Genomic DNA, 25,452 nt, shown 5'->3' with positions numbered 1-25,452 from the left:
AGCCTCGCCTAGCTACTAAAAACCACAGATGGACCCTTTCAAGTATTTCATGGTATGAGTGTTATGTCTTGACCTTTTTTTTTTTTAAGTTGAGGCCATGGCAGAGGCCACATTTCCCTGTCCCTAGTCCCCACAGTTCTCTGTGGGCCTAACAGCTGTTCCAGTTTGGAGAGGGACTCATGGGTGGGCCCCTGGCGATTGGGTTCCCCTCTGTGCTCCTGAAAGCCACGCAGTGAACCCTTGAGGGAGCAGAGTTAGGGGTTAAACAGGACTTGAGGGAGCCAACAAGGAAGCCTTGTGGGTTCCCTGTTGGAAATGGGTGAGTATCAGCCTTCCCCACAGAGAGGGTTTGCTGCAAGCCCTCATGGTGGTAGGGTACCAGTCTAGAGCACAGTGAGGCTTGTGGAGGGGGTGGTTAGAGTGTGGCACAAGGATGCCACATGACCATAAGCAGGGTTATCCCTGGGAAGGCCCAGCTATGGGTGTGCTAGGCAGGGCTAGCCCCAGCATGGGCTGTGAGGGATTCCTGTGAGCGGCTCGTTGTTCAACAGAGGAAGACAAAGAAGGGCCCAGCGTGCACCGTGGCCTCCCCCTAGACAGCAGTGTGGATCAGATACATCCCAGACCCTCCTATTCTTTACTTTGTCATGCCACCCACCCAGTAGCCACAGGTTTGCTGTCTTACAGATGCCTCCTCCATGGCCCCCTTGCTTCCCTCTCCCTCCCACAATCACACAGCAGTGAAAGGGGCTCCTTAGGAACTTGGCTCAGATCACATCTCCTGCCTCATACAACCACCTAGGGCTTCCATTGCCCTTGAAGGAAAGTCTAAAGCCATCTACCACAGCCTGGGTGCTGAGGCTCCCCATCTTCCCCTCCCCGTCCCTCACAGTAGCCAGCTCCGTGTCCTTGTCCGGCTTACACCTACAAGAGTCCCCCCCTCTCCTCGGGCTTTCGCACCTGTGCCCTCAGCTTGCCCATACTGTTCCCCAGTTCTTCACGTGGGCACTACCTTCTCGGCCCTCGCTCAGGCCTGATTTCACATGTCTCCTCCAGGAGCCCCTTGCTCACCCTGACAGCTTGTCAGACCAAGGCAGTGGGCACGGTTGTCCATTTCCGTGCCCTTCCTGGTTTCCCAACTGAACAGTGGACTAGCAGGCACCCTTCTAGAAGTAGAGTGAGGATTTGCAGCTTTGCCAGAGAGCTGCCAGGGCAGTTGAGGGAAGAAGCCATTGGCCATGGTTGGTCTTGGCTCTCCTGGGCCCAGGGGTGGCTCGTGGGTCTTTTACATGGCTTCCCATCCACAAGGCTGTGCTTCTACTTTGGGCCAGAGAAGTCTGATTGTAGACCCTGCAGATACAGGGCTGGGGCTGCTGGGCTCCTACCTGAAACCTGCGCTGCCCTGGGGGTGCTTTGGTTTGAGGGGCTCTGTGCAGCCCAGGCAGTGCCCACATATCTGCTTCTAGTTCTTTACCTTGCTGATCATTTGGATGGTTTTCCTGGAGTAGAGAGCATCCAGAGCAATTCTGGGACCAGGAAGTAGTACGGCCCCAGGTCCCTCCCTGTAGGTTTCAAGCCTGTGACTGGTCCCAGGCTGGTACAAAGCTTGAGCCCAGCCTGGACTGAAGTGATACTTTGTCTCTGTTATTCTGCACACAGTGGGTGGGCAGTGGGACCTGAAGTTCCCTTGGAGTGCATTTCTTTGAAGTCTGAGAGGGCTGTAAAGGATTAGTGTAGCCTTTGGACTATCTGCTGCCTCTCCTGTCCTCAAGCTGGCAATCTCTGTGCGTGTTGTGCACCTCACCGCCTTGTCAGGGTCAGAGCCCAGCTTAGAGCTGGACTTTTAAGTTCTGCCCTGCCCAGAGCCAGAGAGGTCTTTTGACTCCTTTGGAAAGACAGGCTGAGCTAGCTCACTAGGGCGGAGAGACTGTCCTCAAGGCTCAGAGGCCAGCACAAAGGTTGCTAGGACCACCAGGACCCAGTGTTCTGCCTCAGCTCTGCCTGGCTCTGCGGTTACTCTGGTTTGGGTTTGCATGCAGTCACAGGAGGGCGTGGGGTTGGCAGGGAGCAGTGTGTGTGCTCTGTAGAGACTACAACACCCCCTCCCTCCAAAAGCAGCAGGGTTGAGTAGAACTGTTAAGCATTCTAGGGTTGCCAGTTTAAAGTCCTATTGCTGAGGTTAGATTGGGTCAGGGTGGGCCCAGAGCCTGGGTGGAGTGGGGAGCAGCTAACAGCCCGTCTGTGCCTGCTCAGGTCAGCTGTGGTCCCAGAGCCTTAGAGTCACACCCCTTCACACCTTGTGACTGGTGTTTCCTGCCTCTGTGTACAAACAAAGCTCTGTTGGAGGAAACAGGTGTTTGATCAGGTCACAGAAGCATCGCCATCCCCCAGCTGTTCCGTGCCCAGATTCTTGAGGGACACCCTTCTGCAGGTGGGGAGGATCTTATCTTAGCACAAAGTGGAAAAGCATTTAGTTGGAAGGTCGTCCTCTGCTACTAGATTTGTCACTTCAAGTTACCTGCCACCCTCTGAAAGCAAGGACGTGAGGGCTCTGCTCTCTTGGGGGGAAGAAGACGTGATATGTGAGGTCTACAGTTGAGTGGACACTACCCTGGAGGCCTGGGACTGGGTCAGGGCAGCTTGTGGCCCTCTATACCTCAGGCAGGACTGGGGTCCTCCAGGCAGCCGTCATCCCCAAGTAGCAATGCCTGCTAGAACCGTGGTTCCATACTCTATTTTTGAGTCACGTGCATGGGAAGTTATGCCACTGCCCACCAGAGCTCAGTCCGTGGAGAGACAAAGAAAGAGCTGCTCCCGGAGAGAGAGCCTCAACTCAGCTCTGAGGTTCTGCTCAGCTGGATAAAAAACACAAGAGTGAAAGAGGCTGCGGGGGCAGCTGGTGAGGCTTCCTGAGAGAAGCCTCTGTGGGAGAGAGTGGGAGGAAGGCCCGGGTGGGGCACGGTTGAGCAGAGAGGCCCAGATGGGCTTGTTTCCCGTCACCTGGACAGGCCCAACCCCAGGGTCCTCTAGGAATGTGAGGTGAGGCTAGAAAAGGGCTGCCAGAAAGGGTCTGGCATCTTACCTTGGGGCCCAGGCCTCACTGGTTCCTGAGCCTGGGAGCAGTGAGTGGGCACATATAGCGGGTTGGCAGCCCTGGCAGGGCAGGGCGGTGCCCACCACAGATGGTTTGGGTTGGACATGGAGGCGGAGGGCCACGGCAGGCAGAGCTGGCAGCTGGGACAGGGTGGACACTGGGAGTGGCAGGGTGCTTGGAGGAATGTGAGCAGACCGTAGGGGGGTGGGCTCTGGGCTTGTGAGGAGTGGGGGGGGTTGGCCAGTGTAAGTCCAGAGAGCCTCCCAGGTGGGCCTTGCTGTCATTCAGCCCATTGGTGATCCAGTCAAGGTGGAGGAGGACCTCTAATCAGAGTTCCATGTAGCAAGGCTCTGAGGTCCCAGGGACCTAAGGAGGTCCCCAGAACCCAGAACATTCTCCACTGCCTCCTCTAGGCACTGAGGTGCATGCCTTTAATCTCGGGGCCTGGGAGGCTGAGGCAGATGGATTGATGAGAGTTCAAGGCTGGCCTGGTCTACATCGCAAGTTCTAGGACAACCAGGATTAAATAATCCAGTCTCAAAAAGCAAAGCAAAACAAACAAACAGAAACCAAAAACCCACAGCAACAAACCACCTTAAGAAACAAAACAAAACAAAACAAAGGACTCTAAATAGACACTGCCGGGATGGGCCTGTAGTTCAGTTGGTAGAACCTACCCAGCAAGCATAAAGCTCTGGGGTTGATCCCCAACTTCAACGCCAGCCTAGGCTACACCAGACCCTGTCTCCAAAGAAACAGACGTGGTCTGAGTAGTTGGTCTCAGGCTGGAAAGCTCTCTTTAGCCCAGGCTGGCTCATCTGTTTTCTCGTTTGTGTGTTTGGTTTTGGTGGTCCTGGGGATTGAAACAGAACCCCTCTGCCACTGAGCTATATCTCTAGGCACTCCTCTGGGTGTAGTACAGTGGAAAAGCAGTCAGTGCTCTTAACCACTGCGCCATCTTTTCCAGCCCTCCTGTTTGTATTTTATTTTTATTTTTATTTTATATGCATTGGTATTTTGCCTGCATGTATGTTTGTGTGAGAGTGTCAGATCTTGGAGTTCCAGACAGTTGTGAGCTGCCATGTGGGTGCTGGGAATTGAACCCAGGACCTTTGGAAGAGCAGACAGTGCTCCTAACCACTGACCCATCTCTCCATCCCCTGCTTGTACTTTTTGAGGGAAGGTCTGCTGCTTTTCCTAAGCTGGCCTTGAGCCCATTCTGCAGCACTTACAGCTCTTATGTTCTTCTCGTCTCAGCCTCCTGAACAGTTGGGATCAGAGCTTTTGCCACCAAAGCTTAATAGGGTCTGTTCTTGTTAGAGATTCTGTCCTATCTACTGCCACTGGCCCATTTGGTACACAGAGCTTCTCTTGGCACGGGCCCTTGGGATGGAGGACGTCTGTCACTTGCTGGGGGCCTTTGCCTCAGTAGAGCTGGGAAGGGTGTGAGCTTACGTCTCTCCTGCCAGGAGGCTGCTCTTGTGGCCTGTCCCACCCATGGAGACTGCCTCCCTGGACTGCACCCAGATTCTGCCTCAGAGCTGGAGCCAACCGGTGACACAGCCTTCCCTCGAGGCCCTGACTCTATAGCCAGAACTCCCTGGAGATCAGAGGAAGCAGACACGCTGTCAAATAAATACGCTTCCTCCTCAGCCCCTCAGCCCCCATTAAAACAGCCTCCTCCCTCTCCAAGGACAAGGGAGCTGTCTAGGCCCCACACTGTCTGCTTCCAGATGACGTTTGTATAGCAGAGACTCTAGCCCTGGGTGGGCAGGTCCAGGCCTCAGGGAACAATGGTGTGTTGGCGCAGGATGTGCATGGTTAGCGCTGCCCAAGCCCTGCTAAACCTGAGCAGGCCTGGGGGCCAATGGTGGTGGGTCACTCCCTTCAAGCTGGTTTTCCTGTGGTGGCCGGGGCCTCTCTGGGTCCCAGCGTCCTCTCCTCAGTGGGTGGGAATCCTGGCCCCAGCAGGATTCTTAAGGTCCAGATACATGTAAACTGGAAAGGCCTGCTGATAGGGTGGGCCTTGAGTGGGATTTGCTGCTCATTGCAAGGATCGGCCTCACCATTAGGTTCGTGGCTCAGGAAGGACAGGTGATGGGAGCCCAGGATGGAGACACTGAGTAACCCTGACTGTCTGCTTCTGGTGTCAGGGGCCCAGCCTCCCGGCCCGCTGGGCCGCCATCTGAAACGCATTACTGATGCTTTGTAAACCCCCATCATTCAGCCACATGAAAGAAAGCCTCAGACCTAAAAATAGCTGCTCCCAGAGGACGCCCGCACTGGGGGGGCGGGGTGGTATGGGGGGGCTCAGCTGACCTCTACACACCAACCCTCCTCCATGCCGCCTCCCCTGCCCAGCAGCCCTGAATGGCAGGGCTGCACATAACCCACCCAGTGTGGGCAGCCATTGCCTGAGGCTGCTCTATCCAGACAGGGCTCTTACTCTACTGGCCAAGGCTTCAGGCCCAAGGCCTCACCTGGGGCAGACTGTCTGGAACAGGACAGAGATGCTTCGGGGTGTGATGCGGACCCTTCCCTAGGCCTGTTCTTGCCTGGAATCCGTGGGAGGCTCCATGAGCATCAAGTGAAACCGTCAAGGGCACCGAGGCCTGGCCTAACATTGATCATCTGGTCACTCTCAAGTGTGGGACAGGAGGGTCGCTGGCTGAGGCTGGGGAGGGAAGGGTGGGCCTGGCTGATGGGTGGGGTGGAAAGCCAGAAGCAGGAGGGCCTCCCGGCTGCCAGCACTGACTCCTCACCCTGCCTTCTGTGGGTTCTGTCTCCCTATGGTCTCTGTGACCAACTGCAAACCACTCTTTTCTCTAAAAATAAACATGCTTATGGGATTGGGGGAAGCTTTGTAGCTATCAAAGGAAATAATAGGGTGTTTAAGAAAATTACATTGCGTTTTAAATAACCAGCACAAAAGTCATTAAGTTTGAAGTTTCACTCAGATCAGATGGCTCTGTGGCTGCCTGGTGGCCAGGCGGGCAGAGGGTGGGTGGGCCTCTGCTGCTTCGAGGCAGCCTGTGGGGAGCAGTAGGGTCTTTGCCAGGCATGGCTGGACACTTGGGGTGTGCCGATTGCGGCAGCCACCCCAGAGCGTGATGGTGGGCTTTGAAACAGCATGCGGCCCCAGGAGCTGCCCTCCTGTGGTGGCCGCTCTATGGGTGGGGACAGAAGGAACAGAGGAAGCAGCGAGACCCGAGACCAGACGGTTGGTGGCCATGTCAGGTGAAACAAGCAGCTAGGAGGAGAGTCTTCTAGTACTGGGTGCTCTGTGCCCCACTCAGGGGCTGGCCCTCAGCAGGTGCTCAGAAAGCAGAACACGCCGTATATCTAGATGTATCTTCCTTCATGCTAGAGAAAAAAAATCCCGTAGGTTCCAAGTGCTTGCCTGGCATATCAGCTCCTAGCACCACATAAACTGGATGTAGGGGTAGACACCTATGATCCTAGGCAGGAGGAGCAGACATTGAGGGTCATCCTGAACTATATGGTAAGTTCAAGGGCCTGTTTTGGCCTTTTTTTTTTTTTAGGAGGGGAGGTCATTTGTTAGAGTGGTGGCTATATTAAACAGACAGACCTGGGCTCAGCTCCCCAGCACCCCTGCAGGGCTGGCTGGTAGTGAACATTTGTAATCCCAGTGCTAGGGAGGCAGGCACAGGCTGACCCAGAAGCTCTCTAGCTAGCCAGCCACACTGGGAAACTCTGACTTTATTGAGAAGAGACCTCTGTCTCAGAAAATAGACCATGAGAAAAATCTTTGACCTCTGGTTGCCATGTACCCGCACACTTTTATACGCACATTCCTACACATGCACGGGCACATATACATAAACACACATACACATAAACACACATACACACACAGCATGATCTGTTATTGCCATCATTCTGCAGGTGGGGAAACTGAGGCTCAGAGAGGTACCTGGTGGTCAGGATTTGGACATGGCTCTCTCCCTGCTGTCCATGTTCCTCACTGCTTGTCTCCTTTTGCTCTAGAATGGGAGGGACAGTAAGTGCAGGCTGTGGAGCTGTGTGGTTTTCCTCTGGCCCCAAGAAGAGACTTGGGCTCTCCCTGCCCCTCTTAACTCTGGCCGGGGCTGGCCCTCTCCTTGCACATCTGGCAAGGTTAGTCCTCTCAGCGTGAAGAAGGCTGCGTTTCTTGGTTGAGGGACAAGACTCCAGGGCTTTTCCTCCCCAGGGAAAAACAGTTTGTAAATGACCTGGAGTCAGGTTTGGTGTGTGGCAGACGAGGTTAGAAATTGTCTGTTGTGGAGTTTTCTTTGCCAGCTCGGTCCTCACTTAGTCCAAAGCCTGCTGCTAGGCCTCTCGGGCCAAGGTACCCCCGTCTGGGATGTCTAGGGTTGGGCTGAAGAATCCTGGGGGAAAGCTGGGCTAAGGAGATGGAGGGAACCTCAAGGCCTGGGTATGGCACCTACAGACAAGCTTCTTGGGAGCCAGAGCCTTTGCCAGCCTCATGGGGACACTTTGAGGACAATGGTTTTGAACTGCCCCTTGTGGTCACTGCAGGCCAGAGAGGAGCTGAGAAGCCTGGCCTGATGGTGCCCAGGCAGTGGTCCAAAAGACTCTGAGGGCTTGCAGTCCCAACTTGGCACAGAGCTGGCGTTCCTGAAAAGCCTTTGTCTAGGGACAGAGGTTGCTTTGTTCCACCCACCCCCCCCGCCTCCTTTTGATCTTAAGTACCAAAAGAATATTAGCAAACACAAATAAGAACTCACCTAGGCCTTGACACCAGCTCATGGGCATTTTATAGATGGCAAAGTGTGGATGCCAAAAGACTTGCCCCTGTAAGTGTTGGAGGAGGGATTTGAACCCAGCTCCCCCATAACGCCCTGTTGCTCTGTAGGTAGCATTGATAGTACAGACAGCTGGATATTTTTGGCTCTCCCAAGTGTCTCCTTCCTTGCCCATGGGAGTTTGGTGTTCCCTGCACTGTGTAGGAGCACGGTTCCTACAGGTGTGCAGTGGTGCCATTTACACAAGCCCCCTAACTCAGCTTCTTTAGTGGCTTCATCTCAGGACCCTGTGGCTTATACTGGGTGTAGGGGTTGTGGGAGCACTCTGGGGCTGAGAGTCTGCCTTTAGCGGCTCCTTTCTGCATCTTGTCCTGTGACCTTGTGGGTGAATGGCTGGACTGAGTCTACACAGAGCTCTCAGGCCTTAAGCTAAAGTAACTTGGAGGATCAGGCCAGAATGAGCATCCTAGTGTGGCCTCCAGGCAAAACTGTCTTCTCAAGGTAGTCTATGCAGTCCAGGTAACTTGGAGGCCCCTGTGCTGCCCTTCATGCATTGAATTGGGGCAGAAATGCATGTTGTCTGAGCATGTTGTCTGTCTCCAAGTCTCTTCTCTTCCACCTTCTAGCTACTACTGAGCTCCAGAGTCAAGACCTTGTCTCACAAACAACCAGCTGAGATTTATTTGCCTGGGAACTGCCAGCCTAAGTGCTGTCCACGAGGGCTGGCTGAGTGGTACAGCTGCTGCCAAGAGCCCAAGTGGCTGGACTCAGGTCTGTGCTGCTCACTGCTCACAAGACTGCCCTTTGCTTTGCCATCCTCATCTGTGGAATCTTTGTGCACACCAGTGGCTTGGGAAGACTGGTAGGAGTCTGGCACAAGGTGGAACTCTATAGACTGCTGGGCAGCCACTCAGCTAACCACTGTGGACTGACAGCTCCGAGTCTGCACCTTGCCTTGCTATTCCCAGCCCTCCATCACTGCCCCAGCTGTGCCCCCAGCTGGACGCACAAAGCTTCTAAACTGCTTCAGTGCCTCCCTTTCCCTATTGCCAAGCCCAGACATTGTTGAGGCCATGGGGTTGACGCTGGACACTTAGGAGAAGCAGAGCAATTGCCTGCATTCGGGGCGTGCCCAGCCCTAGGCTGCTTACAGAATCCCCAGACAGGGTGTTCGTCATGTTAGCTAGCAGCTCAGCTGCAGCAGCTCCCGGAAGCTTACATTTTCCTCTAAAAACATCCTGTCCTGAGGGGTGTTTACCTCAGAGAGAAGGAAGGAAAGCATAAGTAGACAAATGCATAGAAACCACGAGAGGCCAGGGGCAAGGCCACTCAGCTTATGCGCTCAGCTCACTGATGGTGCATCTGGGCTGGGCTGGGTGGAGAAACCTGTGGTTTGCCAAGGCTGTGTGCAGGGACTCTGGTCCTCGCCTCCGGTGAGGCAGTTCTGTTATCTGATGTCAGGGCCAGGAGGCTAGTGGACTAGCCACATGCAATTGGCAGGGCTCTGCAGCCGTGGTAACTGCCTTGTTGCTGACAGGTGGATCTAAAGCCTCCTGGTCTAGGGTGTGGCCCAGTTGTCCCCAGTCCCTTTAGCTCTGCTGGCCCCACGGCCATGGCCCTGGTTCTGTAGTAGGCGCCTGGCACAGGATGTTGGTGAGAAGCTTATAGGTTGTCGTTCCTTGGATAGCACTGTGTCCTGGGTAGTAGGACCTGTGGCCAGGGCTGGGGACAAAAGGAGCAAGGGCTCTTCTAGCCTGGTCCTCTCAGCCAGGCTGAAGTATGTCTGCAGAGGAGGGTCTGTGGCAGCCCTCAGGCAGGTGCAGGCCGACTGACTTCCTTTGGAAGGCACAGGAAGCCTGCGTCCTGAGAAGTTCATTCCCATGGACTTGGGCACTCGGGAGCATCCTACACAGCAGCTAGCCGAACTCTAAGCCTGCAAGTGTCATCGCTGCTGGACTGGTGACTCTGTTGCTCTGCACAGAGCTGGTCCCCTGTCACTGTGACAGTGTGAAGACAAGAAGCGAGAATTAGAGGGGACTTTTTCAGTGGCCACCACTGGCTTGTTTAGGGGAGCATAGCTGAAGATGAAGTCAGTCTGCACAGTGTTCCCCAAGTCAGGGCTTGCGGTTCTGTCCACAGTGTGCATTTTCTAATTAGAGCAAAGACACCCAAGAACTGGTAGCATGTGTGATTGTGACTTTGTGGTCATTCTCATCTCAGTGCCCCTCGGGTGGGTAAAGGTGTAGAAGGGAGGAAAGCCAGAAGGCTCAGATACCAGATGGACCCTCCCGAGCCTGATGTGTCCCCAGCTCCCATGGGCTGCTGTAACCCTACATCGAGCCCCAGACTTCCCAATGCTGCGAGTCCTCTCTTTGAATGCAGGCTCATCGGCACCCACTTGCAGAGAACCAGCCTGGGTACCAGCTTTAGAAAGGCATAATCCCTGAACACAGGGAGGAGAGAAGACACGCAAGGACACAACAGGGAGCCAGCCACACATGGAGGGCTGGAAAGGCCTCCCAGAGGCAGCTGCCTTTATGAGAGGCAGGGGAAGAGCACTCCCGTCTCCTGTTGCAAAGAGTGAGAAGAGGAAGTTCCAAGGGGTGTGACTATCTTGACATCCTTAGTGACCCCGAGAATCCTTGAAGGGGGTCCAACAGGCTATGTGCTATAGATGCCATCCTCTCCTCAGAGAGCCTCACTTCAATGCCTGCCTCAGATGGATTACCTCGTGTGCGTGTGTGTGTGCGTGTGCGTGTGCGTGTGCGTGTGCGTACACGCATGCGCGAGCATTTCTGAGACAGGGTTTCTCTGTGTAACAAAGCCCTGGCTGTCCCAGACTCCATTTGTAGACCAGGTTGGCCTTGAACTCACAGAGATCTGCCTGCCTCTGCCTCCTGAGTACTAGGCTAGGCGTGTGCACCATCATGCCTGCCCGCCCATACATTTATACTCAGTTCCACCATTGTGCTCTTGCCAAACATAGTGAACCACCATGACAGTAGCCCAGCTTTCTGCCTAGCTTCTGCCTGAGAGCACAGAGCTTAAAGAGCTGATCTGCAAGTGCAGACATTTGGGGCACCAAGGATTCCCCAGGCCTTTGTTCAGGGTCTTGAGAGAATGACCTGAATACCAAGCCTGGAGAGCCAGCGATGGCCAGCTCTCTAGGATGTTCAGGCATTTGCTTGCCAAGCTGGCAGACCCCTATCCAGGTTAGACGTAGACCTAGGTCTGTGGAGGAGCCAGCATGGCAAAGAGCAAAAGGAACTGTGGAAGAGGCATTGAGACAGAGTGTTTAGGTTGAACAGGAGCATGCGGGGAGGGTATATAGATGTGGCTAGGGCCTCCAGGGGGCCAGGAGGGGGATACCAGCTTTCACTGTCAGGTAGGGTTCTGATGACTATTTTTAGAATCAGAGGAGCATGGGCTCAAGACAGTATAAGCTAGTCAAGCTGAGGGGACAGGCTGGATTAGCCTCCTCTGCACCTGGGCTGAGCTCTCACCATGGCGTTATGCTTTGGTCTCCTTTCCTACAGAGGTGATAGTCATTGTGCCTGCAAATGGTAGGTTTGTTTGAGGAGAGGTGTCTGGTGCTCAGAACCGTCCCTGCCCCATGGTTAACACTCAGTCATTAGCAGATGCTGTCCTCAGCCTCAGACATTCTTTGCCTGATACATGCTTGGAGCTCAGGGACACATCCTGATACTTGTTCAAGCTTATGGGTCCTGTATGTTCAGGGGCACTTCTGGCTCAGACCCTGCCACGGGGCTTTCTTGAAAGGACCTGTTCATCCACCCCCATCAAGTTTGAGGCCAGAGGAAATGGCAACTTTCTTCGCTGGGAAAGTGTTGTGGGGCTCAAGCGTTTGGGGGTTTTTAGAATCAACCGTCAGAGGCGAGGGAGTTTCTCTGCTGGTGGCAACAGGGGCTCTCAGTGAGCTCTCAGCCTTGTGAACAGACCGCTGCGGTCTGCAGGGAAAATGCCGACTGTGTTTATTTTTTACCTGAACCTGCAGGAAGTGGGGGGCCAGAGGCAGCCTAGCTAAGCCCAAGCTCAACTCCAGAGTAGAGACCTGCTCAGGGGTCCCCCATCTCTACCTTGTCCTGATGTGGTGGCCAGGCTAGGTCACTGGAGTCAGGGACAGTAGCTGAAGGTGAGTGTGGGAGTCTTTGAACAGTAAAAACATGTCAGTAGCGGGAAGGACCACCTCTGTCAGGAGGGAGCTGGTCACCAGGTAGCCAGCAGGCTAGATAAGTCCTGGCAGGAGTGGCAGGGTGGCCAGCCCTGGAGCCTGAGTCCTAGACCTGTCCTGGATTGCCACAGGCTGGTGGGAGCAGGTGCCAGAACTCAGGCAAAGACAAGGAGTGAGCTGTGGGTGGCTTACGTGGGAGAAATACCAAGCACAGTCAAGTCCCTGACTCCTGTTTGCATGTGTATATCCCGCTATGTTCTGGCATTTACTGTGTCCTTTCCCTTAGTAGAGAGATGAGGGACTGTGCTGTTGAGGTGTTCAGTGTCTGGTGGGAAGTCAACCCAGACCTGCCTCCTTCCCTTGGAGGCTAGGGACAGTCACCCTCAGGCAGAAGAGGGAGGTGGAACTCAAGTCCCTGAACTTGCCATGCACACACCAAGCCCTAGGCGACCCCACCCTGTTGTCTGGGAAGTCTGGCACTGAGACAGCCTTGTGCTGAAGCCCTGGAGCGGGACGTTCTACTGGCTGAAGGGTGCAGGGAGCCTTGTGCCAGACGTTTCCCCCTGGCTAGCACCACCGAGCATGGAAGGGGCTGAGGGGTGGGGTGAAGAGGTAGAGGATACAAACTTGGGAAGGACTGGCCAAGCCCTTAGGGCCTGCCCCAGAGTGCTGGCCTCCCAGGGTCTCTAGCTGCTGGTGGGCTCTTTGCCTCACCCTGCCCAACCCATACTTCCGTGGTTGATCTGCAGACTTCTAATTAATGAGGCTTTCTCCCAAATACCAGGCCTACCGTCCCCAGGACCCCCAACTGCCTCACCTCACTGCCTTGTAGACTCACACATGCACATGCACATGCACACACACAACAGGCAGGAGTTGTAGGCTGAGCTGGATCTCTGAGGCTTCTGAGGCCCAGCCCGAGTTGCACTGCATCCTGGGGCTCAGGAAGCAAAACTGGACCTTAGACAGTGAATGGTGTGCTGCCCTTATGCCATGAGGTCTAACAACCCTGGAGTAGGCTGCTGGCTGGCTGACACTGTCTTCAATCTGAGGATAAAAAAGGCCTTAAAGGTTGTCAGGAAGCTTCTTGTTACAAAGGGCTCAGCATTTGCTCCTCAAAACTAGGACAAAGCACTGGGTGGTGGTGGGGCACACTTTTAATCCTCGCATTTGGGAGGCAGAGCCAGGTGGATCTCTGTGAGTTCCTGGTCTACGAAGAAAGTCCAGAACAGCCAGTGGTGCTACACAGAGAAACCCCCATCTCAAAAATAACAAACAAACAAACCCACTAAGACAAAGCAAGTTTTTGTTTTTGTTTTGTTTTAATGACTCATGAGGCGTGCAAGACTGATATTCTCACTCCTGTCCATCCAGTAAGCGAGAGGCTCAGATCAGGATCAGAAATAGTTAGTAGCCTGGAACTTCCAGCTTCCTTCAACCATGGTATACCTCAAATTTTAATCCTGGGTAAGGGTGCTGTGGGATTCCTGGGCAATATAAGCACACATGGTGGAGGTGAGCTGCTCTTAGGGAGCTGGGGGTGGCCACTCAGAGCTATCACCAGGCAAGGAGACAGTCAGGGAGGTTTAGGCAGAGTGACATCATCTCTGTGTCTGCAGGAGCCTGGCCAAGGAGCGGAGAGGATCAGTGGTCCCAGTGAGAAATGATGGCTCAGATTGGTTGAGGAGACAAGAAGTGGTTGGAGTCTAGATTGTAGAGGTAGAACATCAGAATCTGCTGAGAAGCTGTGTGTGGTGGTCCACGCCTTTAATCCCAGCACTGGGAGGCAGAGGCAGGAGGATTGATGTGAGTTTGAGGACAGCCAGGGCTGTTTTTGGGGGGGGCGAAGACCCCATTGGACATTGGGGTCAGTGTCAAGAACCACTACAAGGTTGCCTGGTCTGAACAGTTCCTCAGTTAAAGCAGGGATGGAGCTGCCAGGAACTGAGGAATCCCACAGCATACCAGCAGAGTCAAAGGTTCTGACCTGAGGACCGAGGGTGTTGCTCAGTAATAGAGCACTTGCATGAGTGTGGAGTTGGGGGACATTTTTTAGGCCTAGAGTTGAGTAGGCATTTGGAAAGTAGAATCCCTAGCAGTGAGGCTTGGAATCAAATGAGTCAGTTAGGCATTGTAGTGCACACTTCTAATTCCAGCACTTGAGGGACAGAAAGACAGGTAGATCTCTGAGGCTAACGTGATCTTGATCTCCAGAGTGAAATTTCAGGACAGCCAGGGTTATATAGTAAGAACCAATCTCAGAAAGAAAGAAAAAAAAAGATGGAGTCATCAGATTGATGCTGTTTTGTTGTCCAGATTTTATTTTTTATATTAATTTTTTGGTTTTTCAAAACAGGGTTCCTTTGTATTATCTTGGCTGTCCTAGACTGGGCTCCAACTCAGAGATCTGCTGGCCTCTGCCTCCCAAGTGCTGGGATTACAGGCATGTGCCACCAAGCCCAGCTCAGAATATTTTTTTGTTTTTGAATTTTGGTTTTGCAGACCAGGCTGGGCTCCAACTCAGAGATCTGCCTGCCGCTGCCTCCCACAGTGCTGGGATTACAGGTGTATGCCACCACTCCCGGCTCAGATTTTATTTTTAAGTGTGTGTATATGTATGTGTCTTGGAGGCCACAAGAGGACATTGGATTCTCTGAGCTCTAGTTACAGGCTTCGAAGAACAGCATGTGTTCTAAACTGCTGAGCCATCTTACTAGCCCCCATACCTTAGGAAATAAGTGGATGGGAGAAGCAACACGGGGCTAAAGGAAGAGTGGCCTGGAAAAGTTGGAGGGAGATGAAGCAGCGGGGTATCCTGAAGGCCAAGTGACAGAAGTAGATTTCAAGGAAGAGGGAGGAATCAGTTGTTTCTCACAAGGGCAAGGGATTGGGGAAAATGGTGACCGAACTCAGGATTTTGGAAGTCAATGAGGATGTTGACAGAGGTCTTCTTGGCTAGGCTAAAGGGTGACTGATAGCTGAGATCTGGAGCCAGTGACTGAGGCTGCACCTCAACCTCAGGGTTCTGTAGAGGGGAAGGGTTGTGAGATGACAGCTGAGACAGTTCACAGACAGGAGAAACAGCAGCCTGTTTGTACCCTCCTGGCAATCAGAGTGTTTGTAAGGCACTCATGCCTGACGTGTCCACACATCTCACAGCTATCCCAGCTCACTCCTCTCTTCCCTTACTGGACACACTATGTAGCTCTGGCTGTTGCTGGCTTGCAACTATGCAGACCAGGCTGGCCTTGAGCTCAAGAGATCGCTTGCCTCTGTCTCCTGAGTCCGGGATTAAAGGGGAACAGGAGCATGCCCAGCTTCAGACATAACTCTTGTTTGTCTAAGACAGAGGAAAGCCTGGGTAGCCCAGGACTTGAAAGGTGCAGCTTACTGCTGGAGGCAGGAATACAGGGAAAGACAGTAGACCAGGACTTCTGTGGAGACATCCTGGAGCTGTGCCCAACTAGAGGCCTCATGCTCTGGTTAGAGCTTCTCCTCTGTCTTTACCCTATAGGGGCAATAGCCAAGTCACACGCAGGGGACCTGTGCTAGGCCTTAGTCACATCCAGAGAGGACACCCAAGATGTAAGGATTGTTCCGCTGACATTCTTGCAACAGATTTCATCTACTTTACCCCAAGTGTTTTCTCTAACTCTCTTGCTCCAAGATGTCTCATTTCTTCCTTTTGTGCCACAGGGAGCAGTCATTCCCCCATGAGCTGTCAGCCAGCAGCATCCCCACAGACAAGTTTGTCTGGGTGGAAGGAAGCTGAGCCTCAGTTGTAGATACCAGATATCCCCAGAACTGGCCTGCAAGGGCACGCACTGAAGACACTAGGCCTGCCAGCGACTCCCTGTGGCTGAGCTCTCTCAGCCCTCTGAGTCATGCCTTGACATAGAACCACTTCACTGAAAAGTAGGAGTCCTGCAGTGCTAAGGAAACCAGAAGAACGGCGTTCCTGGAGGGAGCCAGATACCACCTTATCTCACCCACGTTAGGGGCCAAAGGAGGTCCCTGCCCTGTGCTAGCTGGTTGGAACTGAGGTAGGATGACAGTCTGGGAGCTGTAGGAGGAAAAGGCTGCAGCCAGCCATTCAGCCTTATAGAATCAGGAGTCTCTGGGACCAGGAGACCAGGAAGGATGTTGCAGGAGAAAGAGTGTCCCAGAAGAGGCTCACTAGAGGTGGGATTGCATGGGTAGTCTCCAGGACACAAGGTGCCCTCTTCCCATGGCAAACTAAAGAGTTTGACTGCTAGGCTGATCACAGAACTCAGTGAAGGTTTGCATGCTCCTGAGCCTCATGGCCCCCTGCCTCAGAACACTCCATGTTCACCAGCCTCCTGGTCATTTTTCAGCATAACAAGGCTGGCCAGCCCCAACACGGTGCTCCCCAGCTTTCTCCGCTCTATGAACATTTCAGCAGTCCACACTCCACGCCTGCACCTGCAGACATCAGCCAGAAGCAAGGTATGGGTCAGGGATGGGTGTGGGTGTTAATGTTATTCTTATAATACTTGTTTCTCTCTTAGCCCAGCTGTCAACAAATAATTAAGGCTCCATTATATTAACAAGTCTCACAGCATAAGAACTAAGCAGTTATTACTTTATTCTTAACCCCTTAAGCTAATTTGGCTTCATCCCTGCTTACATCCCAAGGATACTTGCACTTTTTTTTTTTTTTTAAATACTTGCATTTTATAGCTTTTCTGCTCCAGGGTCATGTTCTGATGTCTCTTGGACCTCTCCCATCACTGAATCCCGTACTCCCTCTGCTCAGTGACTGGCTGTAAGCTGCTTTATTGGCATACCAGGGGACAATTAGGGAGCAGTATTTACACAATGCTGAGACAGGAGAGTCTCAGAACAAAGATTGCAACCTGATATGGATTGGGGGGGTACAGAAATTAACATTTGAATTACACAATAACCTTATGCCTACAGATGGGAGGCCGTTGAGGTGGAAACTCTGGCCTAAGTTCCTGGCTTCGGAGGCCACATAGGTTGGCCCACATTTTATAATATAAGCAGCTGGGGCTTTGCAAAACCAGGGCCCAAAGCAAAGGTCAGAAAGGAAGCAGGTGTGGTGGTGTACACCTATGATCTGAGTAGTTTGGAAGGCCGAGGCAGGAGGATTGAAAGTTTGAAGCCATCTTGGGCTACACAATGAGTTCCAGATAAGCTTGGGCTACAAAACAAGATCCGGCTTTAGAGGGTTTTTGTTTTTGAAGTCAGAAAGGGACTGAGAGTCTGAGGGCACCAGAGGGCATGGGGAGGTGGTACCAGGTCAAAATGTGAGGCTTCTGGCGCCCCATTGCCAGTGTGAGAACAGCATCCTTGCACTGCTGCAGCTGTAAAACTCAAGCACCCCCCCACCCCCCCAGTGAGAAAATGGAAAGTGGTGGTTGCGATGGCTGATTCACCTCAGCCTCAGCCCAAGTCATTCTGAAATCCACCATTGTCAGCTGTGGGAAACCTGCTGACTCAATCCTGGGGCTGGGTAGAGCCCTGGCTCTTCAGCCAAGTTCCTCTAGACTAGGGGCTGCCTTCTACCTAAAGACCCAGGTCAGAGTCTTAAGCAAAAGTGCCCAAGGCAGAGCAGCAGTGGCCTCTCATTCCTAAGCAACTCCAAGCTTTGTCTCCGTCCAACCAGTGTCCTAAGGCAAAGTCACTCAGCATCTCAGTCCTTGGTCCCTTAACTTTGTCAGAAGGCCATTGCTATTACTGCAGGGTAGTTCTAAACAAACCAGCCTCTAGCAAAAGGAAATGGATCTTAGAAGCCTCTGTAGAAGTCTCCAAAGTACAGTACCTGCTGAATGTCCCAACCTCCCAGGTCAGGGTGCCCTGCTTACTTGGCCCCTTTCCACTGCAGGAATTCACAGGCCGCTGCAGACCCCTGATCTCTCTGGATTTTACTCACTGACATCAAGCAGCATGGGACAGCTCCCTCACACTGTAAGCTGGTAAGTATAGGCCCAGAGAAAAAGTGACACTGTATTTGCCCTCCCATGTTGTTGAGAACCGAGCTGCCCCCTCTCTGTAGGCAGAAGCTTTAGCCTAACCTAGCTCTTAGCTAGCACTCTTTGTGACTGTGAGCATTCCCCAGGTAGCTTGCCATATTTCCTTTAGGTAGGTAGGAAAGTTGGCCACTCACTTCAGCCATAATGCAGCTAATTCTCCAGAAGGCGAAGAAGAAAAGTTGGACCTGAGCAAGAAGGTGGTATAAACCACCACCAAAGGAGAGGCTTCTGCCTTTCACAGCTGCCTGGTAGGCAGGCAGGTAACTTCCTGGTGGCCTCAGTGTCTGCTGCTGGTCTGTCCCATCCTTGGTGGAGCCGTATGAGGCACAGGATCCTTCCTGGTTTCTGGTGCTCACTTGAGCCACACTCATGACCAGCCTACTGGGAGGGTCTACTAAGGCTAGATTAGGCCTGACTGTGGGCTAGAGTCTGTTCTCAGCTGGCATTAGGTCTTAGCAGGCCACTTGGCTGGCCTTTTAATCATTAACCACAGAGTGACCTGAGCAGGTCTCTAACCTAATACAAGTCAGCCTACCCCATGATCTCCCTCAGGACCAAGGTGGGACTCAGAACTCACCCTGATGATGCCAGGCCAGTGCTCTGAACGGGCAACTCTCTAGACAGACAGCCTCCTAAGTTCCTTAAGCCTGAAGCTGCAATGACTAGGAAATCTAAACCTTGAGGGGATATTCCCCAGCAGCCTCGATGGAAAGATGGAGGCCCAGGGAAGGGAAGCTCTATGTTCTTAGCTGCTGCTGGGTGAGGCATGGTTTCTTTTTACCCTCTGCACTGAGACCTGTATGTGCTGGGAAGGAATCTGCGTGCCAGAGAAACACTGCTAGAGCTGACCATGATCTTAGGTCTCTGCCCTTTCAAAAATAAAAGTCTGCCTTGTGGATGGCCAGGCAAGAAGCCAGAAGTTATGGGGCACTGTTAACATTGTCTTGACTTGGAATTATAGGAGCCCAGAGAGACACCTCATTCACCTGGGACCCTTGGGCTTTTGAGTTCAAACAGGAGGTAAAAAGATGAGTGAGCACTAAAGAGCACAGGCTGCCCTTCCAGAGGACCCAGGTTTGGTTCCTAGAACCCACATGGTACATCTAGAGGATCCAGTCCAGTCTTTTGCCCTCTTAGAGCACCAGGCATGCATGTGGTACACAGACATACATGCAGCCAAAACAGTCATGCACAGTAGAAAAGAATAGAACCTAAGAGTTGAAGCAAGAAAATTGGGACAGAAGAGCAATCCAGATAGTGTCAATAGGAGGGATACAGTATCAGCTTCTGCAAGATGGCTGCCAGATGGATGCAGCACTGTATGCGAGTCCCATCACACAAGGCACAGAAGTCCTTCCCATGTCTGGCTAGCAGTCAGACGGCTAACAGCTGTCTCTCCCAACCACAGGCCCAGCCCTCCTCTCTACCCCCTGTCCCCTTCCTGCGGATATAGACAGCACTTCCCTGCCCCCACTGCAGCCCCTGGCGCCCCCTATCCCAGGTGAGTCCCCTATCCCTACAGCCAGGCCCCTGCTTCCTGTTGCCCAGGCTTCAGTGCCCACACAGGGCTAATATTCAGGCCAATGCTTACCCTGTGTTAGCTGTTTGTCCATCTGTTTGTCTGCAACTTCAGAGTCCCATGCTGCTCTGTGCCTAAGGATACAACTAGAAGTCTCATCCCACGCCACACTGGACAGAGCATCCCAGAGCAGCCAGGACAGCAAGCAATGCATATATGGTTAACATAGTTCTACTGCTCATCCCTGCTGGGGATAGTGTCTCTAGCCTCTGTAAGCAGCAAAGGGCAGAATAGTCTCCACACAGCAGGAAAGAGGGGTGGGGTTGAGTGTATATATACACCCCCCTTCATTAAGCGCATTCTCCTAGTGACACATCTAGTGCCAGGCAAGCCATTTTCAGCAGCCTAAGGTAGGAGGTAGAGATATAGCAGCAACAGCTGAATGGGTCACCTGGGCTAACGACAAGCCCCAAGGAGACCTCAACCAGGCGTGATGAGTTAGAGAGGATTATGGGAAGCAATTCCTAAGAGAAGTGGACACAGGAGCTGGAGCTAGCTGAGGATTCGGGGTATAATGGTGACAGGGAAGAAGGAAGGTGGAGAGAGATGTAGTATGGCTCCTTAGGTAGAGTTGTAAAGGCCTCAAGAAACAGGCTAGGTTTTATACTATTGTCTAGCAGGGAACTTGAGCTGGAGTAGGCCAGAAGCATTCTTTCAGTCTGTTGTGTGAGAGGAGCCTGGAGCAGTAAAGCAGGAGAGCAAAAAGGCCCACAGGTAGCCACAGGCTCCTGAGGTTGTTCATAGGGGCAGGATTAATAACCACCTGAATAGCACCTACGTGAATCTTTTGCAATGTCTGTGTATACATATGTGTGTACCTGTGTCCTCTGTGCAGGAACCTCCATGTGTGTTCAAAGTCTATCCCAAATTTCTGGTTTAGTGTTGCCTTTTGTCCTGCCTCCAGGTTCACACATCCATCCTTGATGCTGGGATCTGGGGTACCTGGACACCCAGCAGCCATCCCTCACCCGGCCATTGTGCCCTCCTCAGGGAAGCAGGAGCTGCAGCCATATGACCGAAGCCTGTGAGTTAAAACACAGGCTGGGAGGAGGGGACAAGAAGGTGTGAGCCAGGCAGGTGAGCAGAGTGGTTTGATCAGCCAGGACATCCGTGCCTCCCACCAGGTCCAAGGCCCCCTTCCTGGCATCTCAGAGGACTGCCTGGAGGGCTCTGTCAAGTTTTCCCATGGCTTTGACACTAACAGTTGCTGTGCTGTCTTGGGGGGGGGGGGGATACAGGGGGAGATAAGGAATGAAAACTTTTTTTGAGCCAAGAAGGGGATGAGTCTCACTGTGTTCTTCCCACATGGCTACAGTATTGCCCCCTACCCCCAATACAAGGTTTCTCTTTCTTTGTAGACCAGGCTGACCTTGAACCCACAGAGATCTGTTTGCTTCCCCAAGTGCTGGGATTACAGGCGTGTGCCACTGCACCCAGCTGTGGCTATGGTATTCTTGAACAGTTACTTCACTCTCTGCTCACTCATGTAGGGCAAGTTGAAGATTCTACTTACAAACAGCTACATAAAGAGTGGCGGAGCTGGCCTTTAGTCCCATCAGTTGGGAGGCAGAAGCAGGTGGATCTCTGCTAGCCTGGTCTACATAGTGAGTCCCAGGCTGGCCAGGGCTACTCAGAGAAGCCCTGCCTCAAAAAACCCAACCAAACAAAAAAGAGTGGTGGCAGTAGGTAATCGTCACTGCTGGGGTGAGGGCACTTTCCAAGTGATATCATCTGGTTGTATGCCCCAGGAAAACACAGGCAGAGCCCAAGGCAGAGGAGGCAAAGAAGCCAATCATCAAAAAACCCCTCAATGCCTTCATGCTTTACATGAAGGAGATGAGAGCCAAGGTCATTGCAGAGTGCACACTCAAGGAGAGCGCTGCTATCAACCAGATCCTGGGTCGCAGGGTGAGGCCGTGGGCAAGTGGGCTGGCAGGGATTGCCCCCAATCCCTTTCACCCTGGTACAGCTTCCTAACTCCCTGATACTCCACCCTGGTTCCATGTTGCAGTGGCATGCGCTATCTCGAGAAGAGCAGGCCAAGTACTATGAACTGGCGCGCAAGGAAAGGCAGCTGCACATGCAATTATACCCAGGCTGGTCAGCGCGGGATAACTACGTGAGTGGCTAGCAATACACCGCAGGGGTGGGTGGAGGAACCTTTGAGGTACATATCCAAGGCAACCTCAACATGGGAAGGGGAATTGTCTTTAGAGTATGGGCAAAGTAAGACAGGGAGCCCAAGATTATTTCAGAAGAAAGCTTAAGCAACTTCCCTTAAAGGCAGTTCTCCACTCCAGAATGCATTCTATGCATTCACTTACGGAACTGTTGCCCAGTATTTTGTTTGGCCATGATAGAAGGCGAAGGGCGGGCCCTGGAAATCCCTCCTGTACCCAAATGGGAGATAAGATTGAAAGAGGGAAGGACCCCTAAATGTACCCTATCTACAGTAGCCTTGCAAGAACTACAGTCAAGAAAGAGGAACCCCAAAGTAGGAGAGGCCTATTGACTTGGGAGTCCCAGAGGTAACAGGCTACAGATAGCCCAGTGTCCACTTCCCGGAACCAACTATCTTCTCTTGTTCCTGCAGGGAAAGAAGAAGAGGCGGTCAAGGGAAAAGCATCAGGAATCCACCACAGGTAAGGCCTTGCTTCAGTAATAACAATTGAGGTTCCTCTCCACTGACAGTCCCATTTCAGGAGCAGCCTTGCTCTGGCCCAGAGGGTGGGGTGGAATACTCAGCCAGGAACCTTTAAGGCCTGAGCCCTCTGAAAACAGCTCCATCTCTTTAAGTCTAATTCCATGTGCAAGTAACAGCGTAACTATAGGAACAAAGCCACAGAACCCAACTACTGCATGAGATACCCCTATGCCAGCTCTACTCACAACTAGGTTCTACTAGAGAAACTAATGAGGTTCTATGTCTAAACCAAAAATGTCAGCCAGGACCCAACAGTAAGCACACAGCCTGCTGACAGGTACCTGGCAACTTCCCCATCACTAGTTCCCACTTCTCACAGCAGTGCATAGGGATGCAAAGAGCCCCGAGAACCCACCCTGCTGTAGACAGGTTCCTATCTCTGACAAACCATGGCATTCTCAACTGTGTTGCCCCACACAGGAAAGCTGGAGCCTAGGACTAGGGTAGAACAGGAAGAAATACCCTAGCCCTTTCTCTGATGATAAGAACAGGTTTTTCTATTAGGTATAATTACACTGTACCTTCAGCCATATTAGGATGTGGGCCAGAGTGAGATAGGACATTGACAAGAATGAAGAAAAATTGCATTAAACATGCAGGTAGTTGGGGGAAGGGAACAAACAGCCCCAAGATAGAAAATGCAGAAGCCTTCAAGGTCCCCTGTGCAGTTCTAGAGCCTCTGTGCTAGAAGGATGATCAGCCAAGGGTGGGTAGCACGAGGACCCCCTCCACATTGCATCATTCTTCCACTGACTCTTGTCCAACTGGATGACTGCCTTTTCTCATACCTTGCTCTGGGTCCTAAGGCTTCCCCTGGGGCTGGCTATGCCATGGAGAGGTCCATTCTGTCTGTGGGGGCTATGGGGTGTCTGTAACTGGCTAACACTGATGTTAACTCTTCTCTCTGGGCCCTGTTCTGCCCTGCTACCTGCCTGCTCGCCCTCTGCCCTGTTCTGCCCCTCTGGCATGGCTGTGAGCAGACCCTGGCTCGCCTAAGAAATGTCGTGCTCGCTTTGGCCTCAACCAGCAGACGGATTGGTGTGGTCCGTGCAGGTGGGTTTGTCCCCACCATCATCCTCCCTTTGCTTCAAGCTGCTTCCCTTGTTGCACATGTTCTGCCGGGTCTGCAGCCCCCTCTTTTGGTCCCTCAGTCCCCTAGCAAGCCCTGTAGAGAAGGGAACTCATGCCTTCTAAGAATACAAATGAACAATGAACAAGCTTATGGAGGTGACTGGTCTAAGTGAGTCAAGTAGAGAGGGAGAAATAGTGTTCTAGAAGGAAAGGCATACATAAGCAAAGGTGGTTCTAGTACCAGCCATGTTTTTTCCCAGGTCCTCAGGAAACAAATCTGTGACACATTGAGTGGCCTGAGACTCTACATCTAGTCCAAAAGTAATTAAGATCTACAAACTCCCTCATTTCTTTTTCCCGTGACAGGGTTTCTCTGTGTAGCCCTAGCTGTCCCAGACTTTGTAGACCAGGCTGGCCTCGAATTTGGAGATACACCTGCTTCCACCAAGTGCTGGGATTAAAGTTGTGCGCCCCCATGCCCAGCTTCTTTCTTTACTATAGAATTCCTGATTAAGAAAAATGAGGTGATGGTATCAGAGACTCTTGGAAATAGTTTGATCCCCAGGCAGTGTGTAACTTGCCATCTTGTACCTGGTAACCCCAACAAAGGAAGCAGAGGCTAAGAGGAGAGAAGCATCTTCTTGGGGAAACGATTGTGTGTGTCATGTGCTCACAGAAGGAAATGGAGACTCCATCCCTAGAAGAGGTCCTATTCCATCCATTTGTGCTGCTCAAGACAAACTGTAGCTGGGGATGGGTGTACACTCGTAACCCATTTAAAACAAAGAACAAAAGACAAACTACCCCCAGAACGCTAGAGTTATTAAGCAATAGTTACCATTCATTTCTTACACTAACCTGGTGTGAGAACCACGCTTGCTTACAGGCATCACAGTCCCTTGCCTTAATGCCTATCTAATCCCTATAAATATTCATGAAACAATAGCTCAAACTAAGGGATGGTTCCCCTGGACAACATGAAGATGCCTACAAAAGGTTCCTCTTGCCACCTTGTGGCTGTTTTGTGTAATTGCACTTGTCCTAGGCCTGGGCCCTGTAGGGCTAAAGTTGTGCGCCCCTATGCCCAGCTTCTTTACTATAGAATTCCTGATAAAGAAAAATGAGGTGATGGTATCAGAGACTCTTGGAAATAGGGCATAGTTTCCCTGGCTGTGGAAAGAGGCCAAAGTGGTTAGCCAGGCCTGTTCAAGAACAGCCATTTTTTTTGTTTGTTTGTTTGTGGTGTATGACTATGGATTCGCCCTCTGTTTACAGATAACTCTCTTCACTATTCCTAGGAGGAAAAAGAAATGCATTCGGTACTTACCCGGAGAAGACCGCTGCCCCAGCCCCGTTCCTTCCGATGACAGTGCTCTAGGCTATCCCCGGTCCCCAGCTTCACAGGACTCACCCTCATATCTTCTGCTGCCCCCCTTCCCCACAGAACTGCTTGCTAGTGCAGTGGAGCCAGCACCAACATTCTCAGGTCACTCTGCAGCTCTCATTCTTCCAGCCCCTGAGTCCCCAAAGACCCCCCTCAAGAATACACAAGTACAGCAACAAGAATCTCAAAGACAAGCGGCCTAGCTGCCTTGCTTGCTAGGCACAGAACACCAGGCTTGCTCCAGGGACTCACCCCTAACTAAGGAGATGGCAACAAGACCAGATCATATGGAACCAACTAGGTGTCCTCTTAAAGTGGTGAAGATTACAAAGGCTGCACTACTTGAACCAGAGGCCATCAAATCAAGTGGTGGGGATCAGATTTATGTAGTTGTATCGGCTTACTAAGGGTATCTTGGTGCCTATGGCAGCCACACCTCTTTATCATTGCTGGCTGCCTGTCCCTACTGTGCTTTTGGGTTGTTTGGTTTTGCTGCAGGTCAGATGGGCTGGACTGAGTTCAGTGGCCTTCTTTACAAATGCTTCTCTTGCCCTCTGCCACACCTTCCCTATACCAATACTTCCTGGACCAAGAATACCTGGTTTGTCACACAAGATGTCTCTGTGGTTGACCAGCCACAAAAGT

General features: G+C 52.3%; 1 protein-coding gene across 7 annotated transcripts in view; it reads left to right on the top strand.

Moving 5' to 3' along the window:
- Window positions 1-25,242, top strand: part of Tcf7 (transcription factor 7) — a 29,419-nt gene extending 4,177 nt beyond the window's left edge. For 3 of the 7 annotated variants that reach the window (XM_051167437.1, XM_051167443.1, XM_051167442.1), the window contains 8 exons: window positions 16,408-16,519; window positions 17,922-18,012; window positions 19,478-19,570; window positions 20,553-20,672; window positions 21,397-21,556; window positions 21,660-21,767; window positions 22,242-22,290; window positions 23,333-24,315. In XM_051167437.1, coding sequence (XP_051023394.1) covers window positions 16,408-16,519; window positions 17,922-18,012; window positions 19,478-19,570; window positions 20,553-20,672; window positions 21,397-21,556; window positions 21,660-21,767; window positions 22,242-22,290; window positions 23,333-23,511 — 912 coding nt within the window. In that variant the 3' untranslated portion in view covers window positions 23,512-24,315. Of the gene's footprint in view, window positions 1-16,407; window positions 16,520-17,921; window positions 18,013-19,477; window positions 19,571-20,552; window positions 20,673-21,396; window positions 21,557-21,659; window positions 21,768-22,241; window positions 22,291-23,332; window positions 24,316-24,698 lie in introns of those variants that run through there. The other 4 variants (XM_051167439.1, XM_051167440.1, XM_051167441.1 and 1 more) reach the window with 4 other exon arrangements.
- Window positions 25,243-25,452: the final 210 nt, after the last annotated feature.

The sequence above is a fragment of the Acomys russatus genome, chromosome 25 (assembly GCF_903995435.1).
Source record: "Acomys russatus chromosome 25, mAcoRus1.1, whole genome shotgun sequence".
Lineage (NCBI taxonomy): Eukaryota > Metazoa > Chordata > Mammalia > Rodentia > Muridae > Acomys > Acomys russatus.
This window is presented reverse-complemented; position numbering and strand designations above follow the sequence as displayed.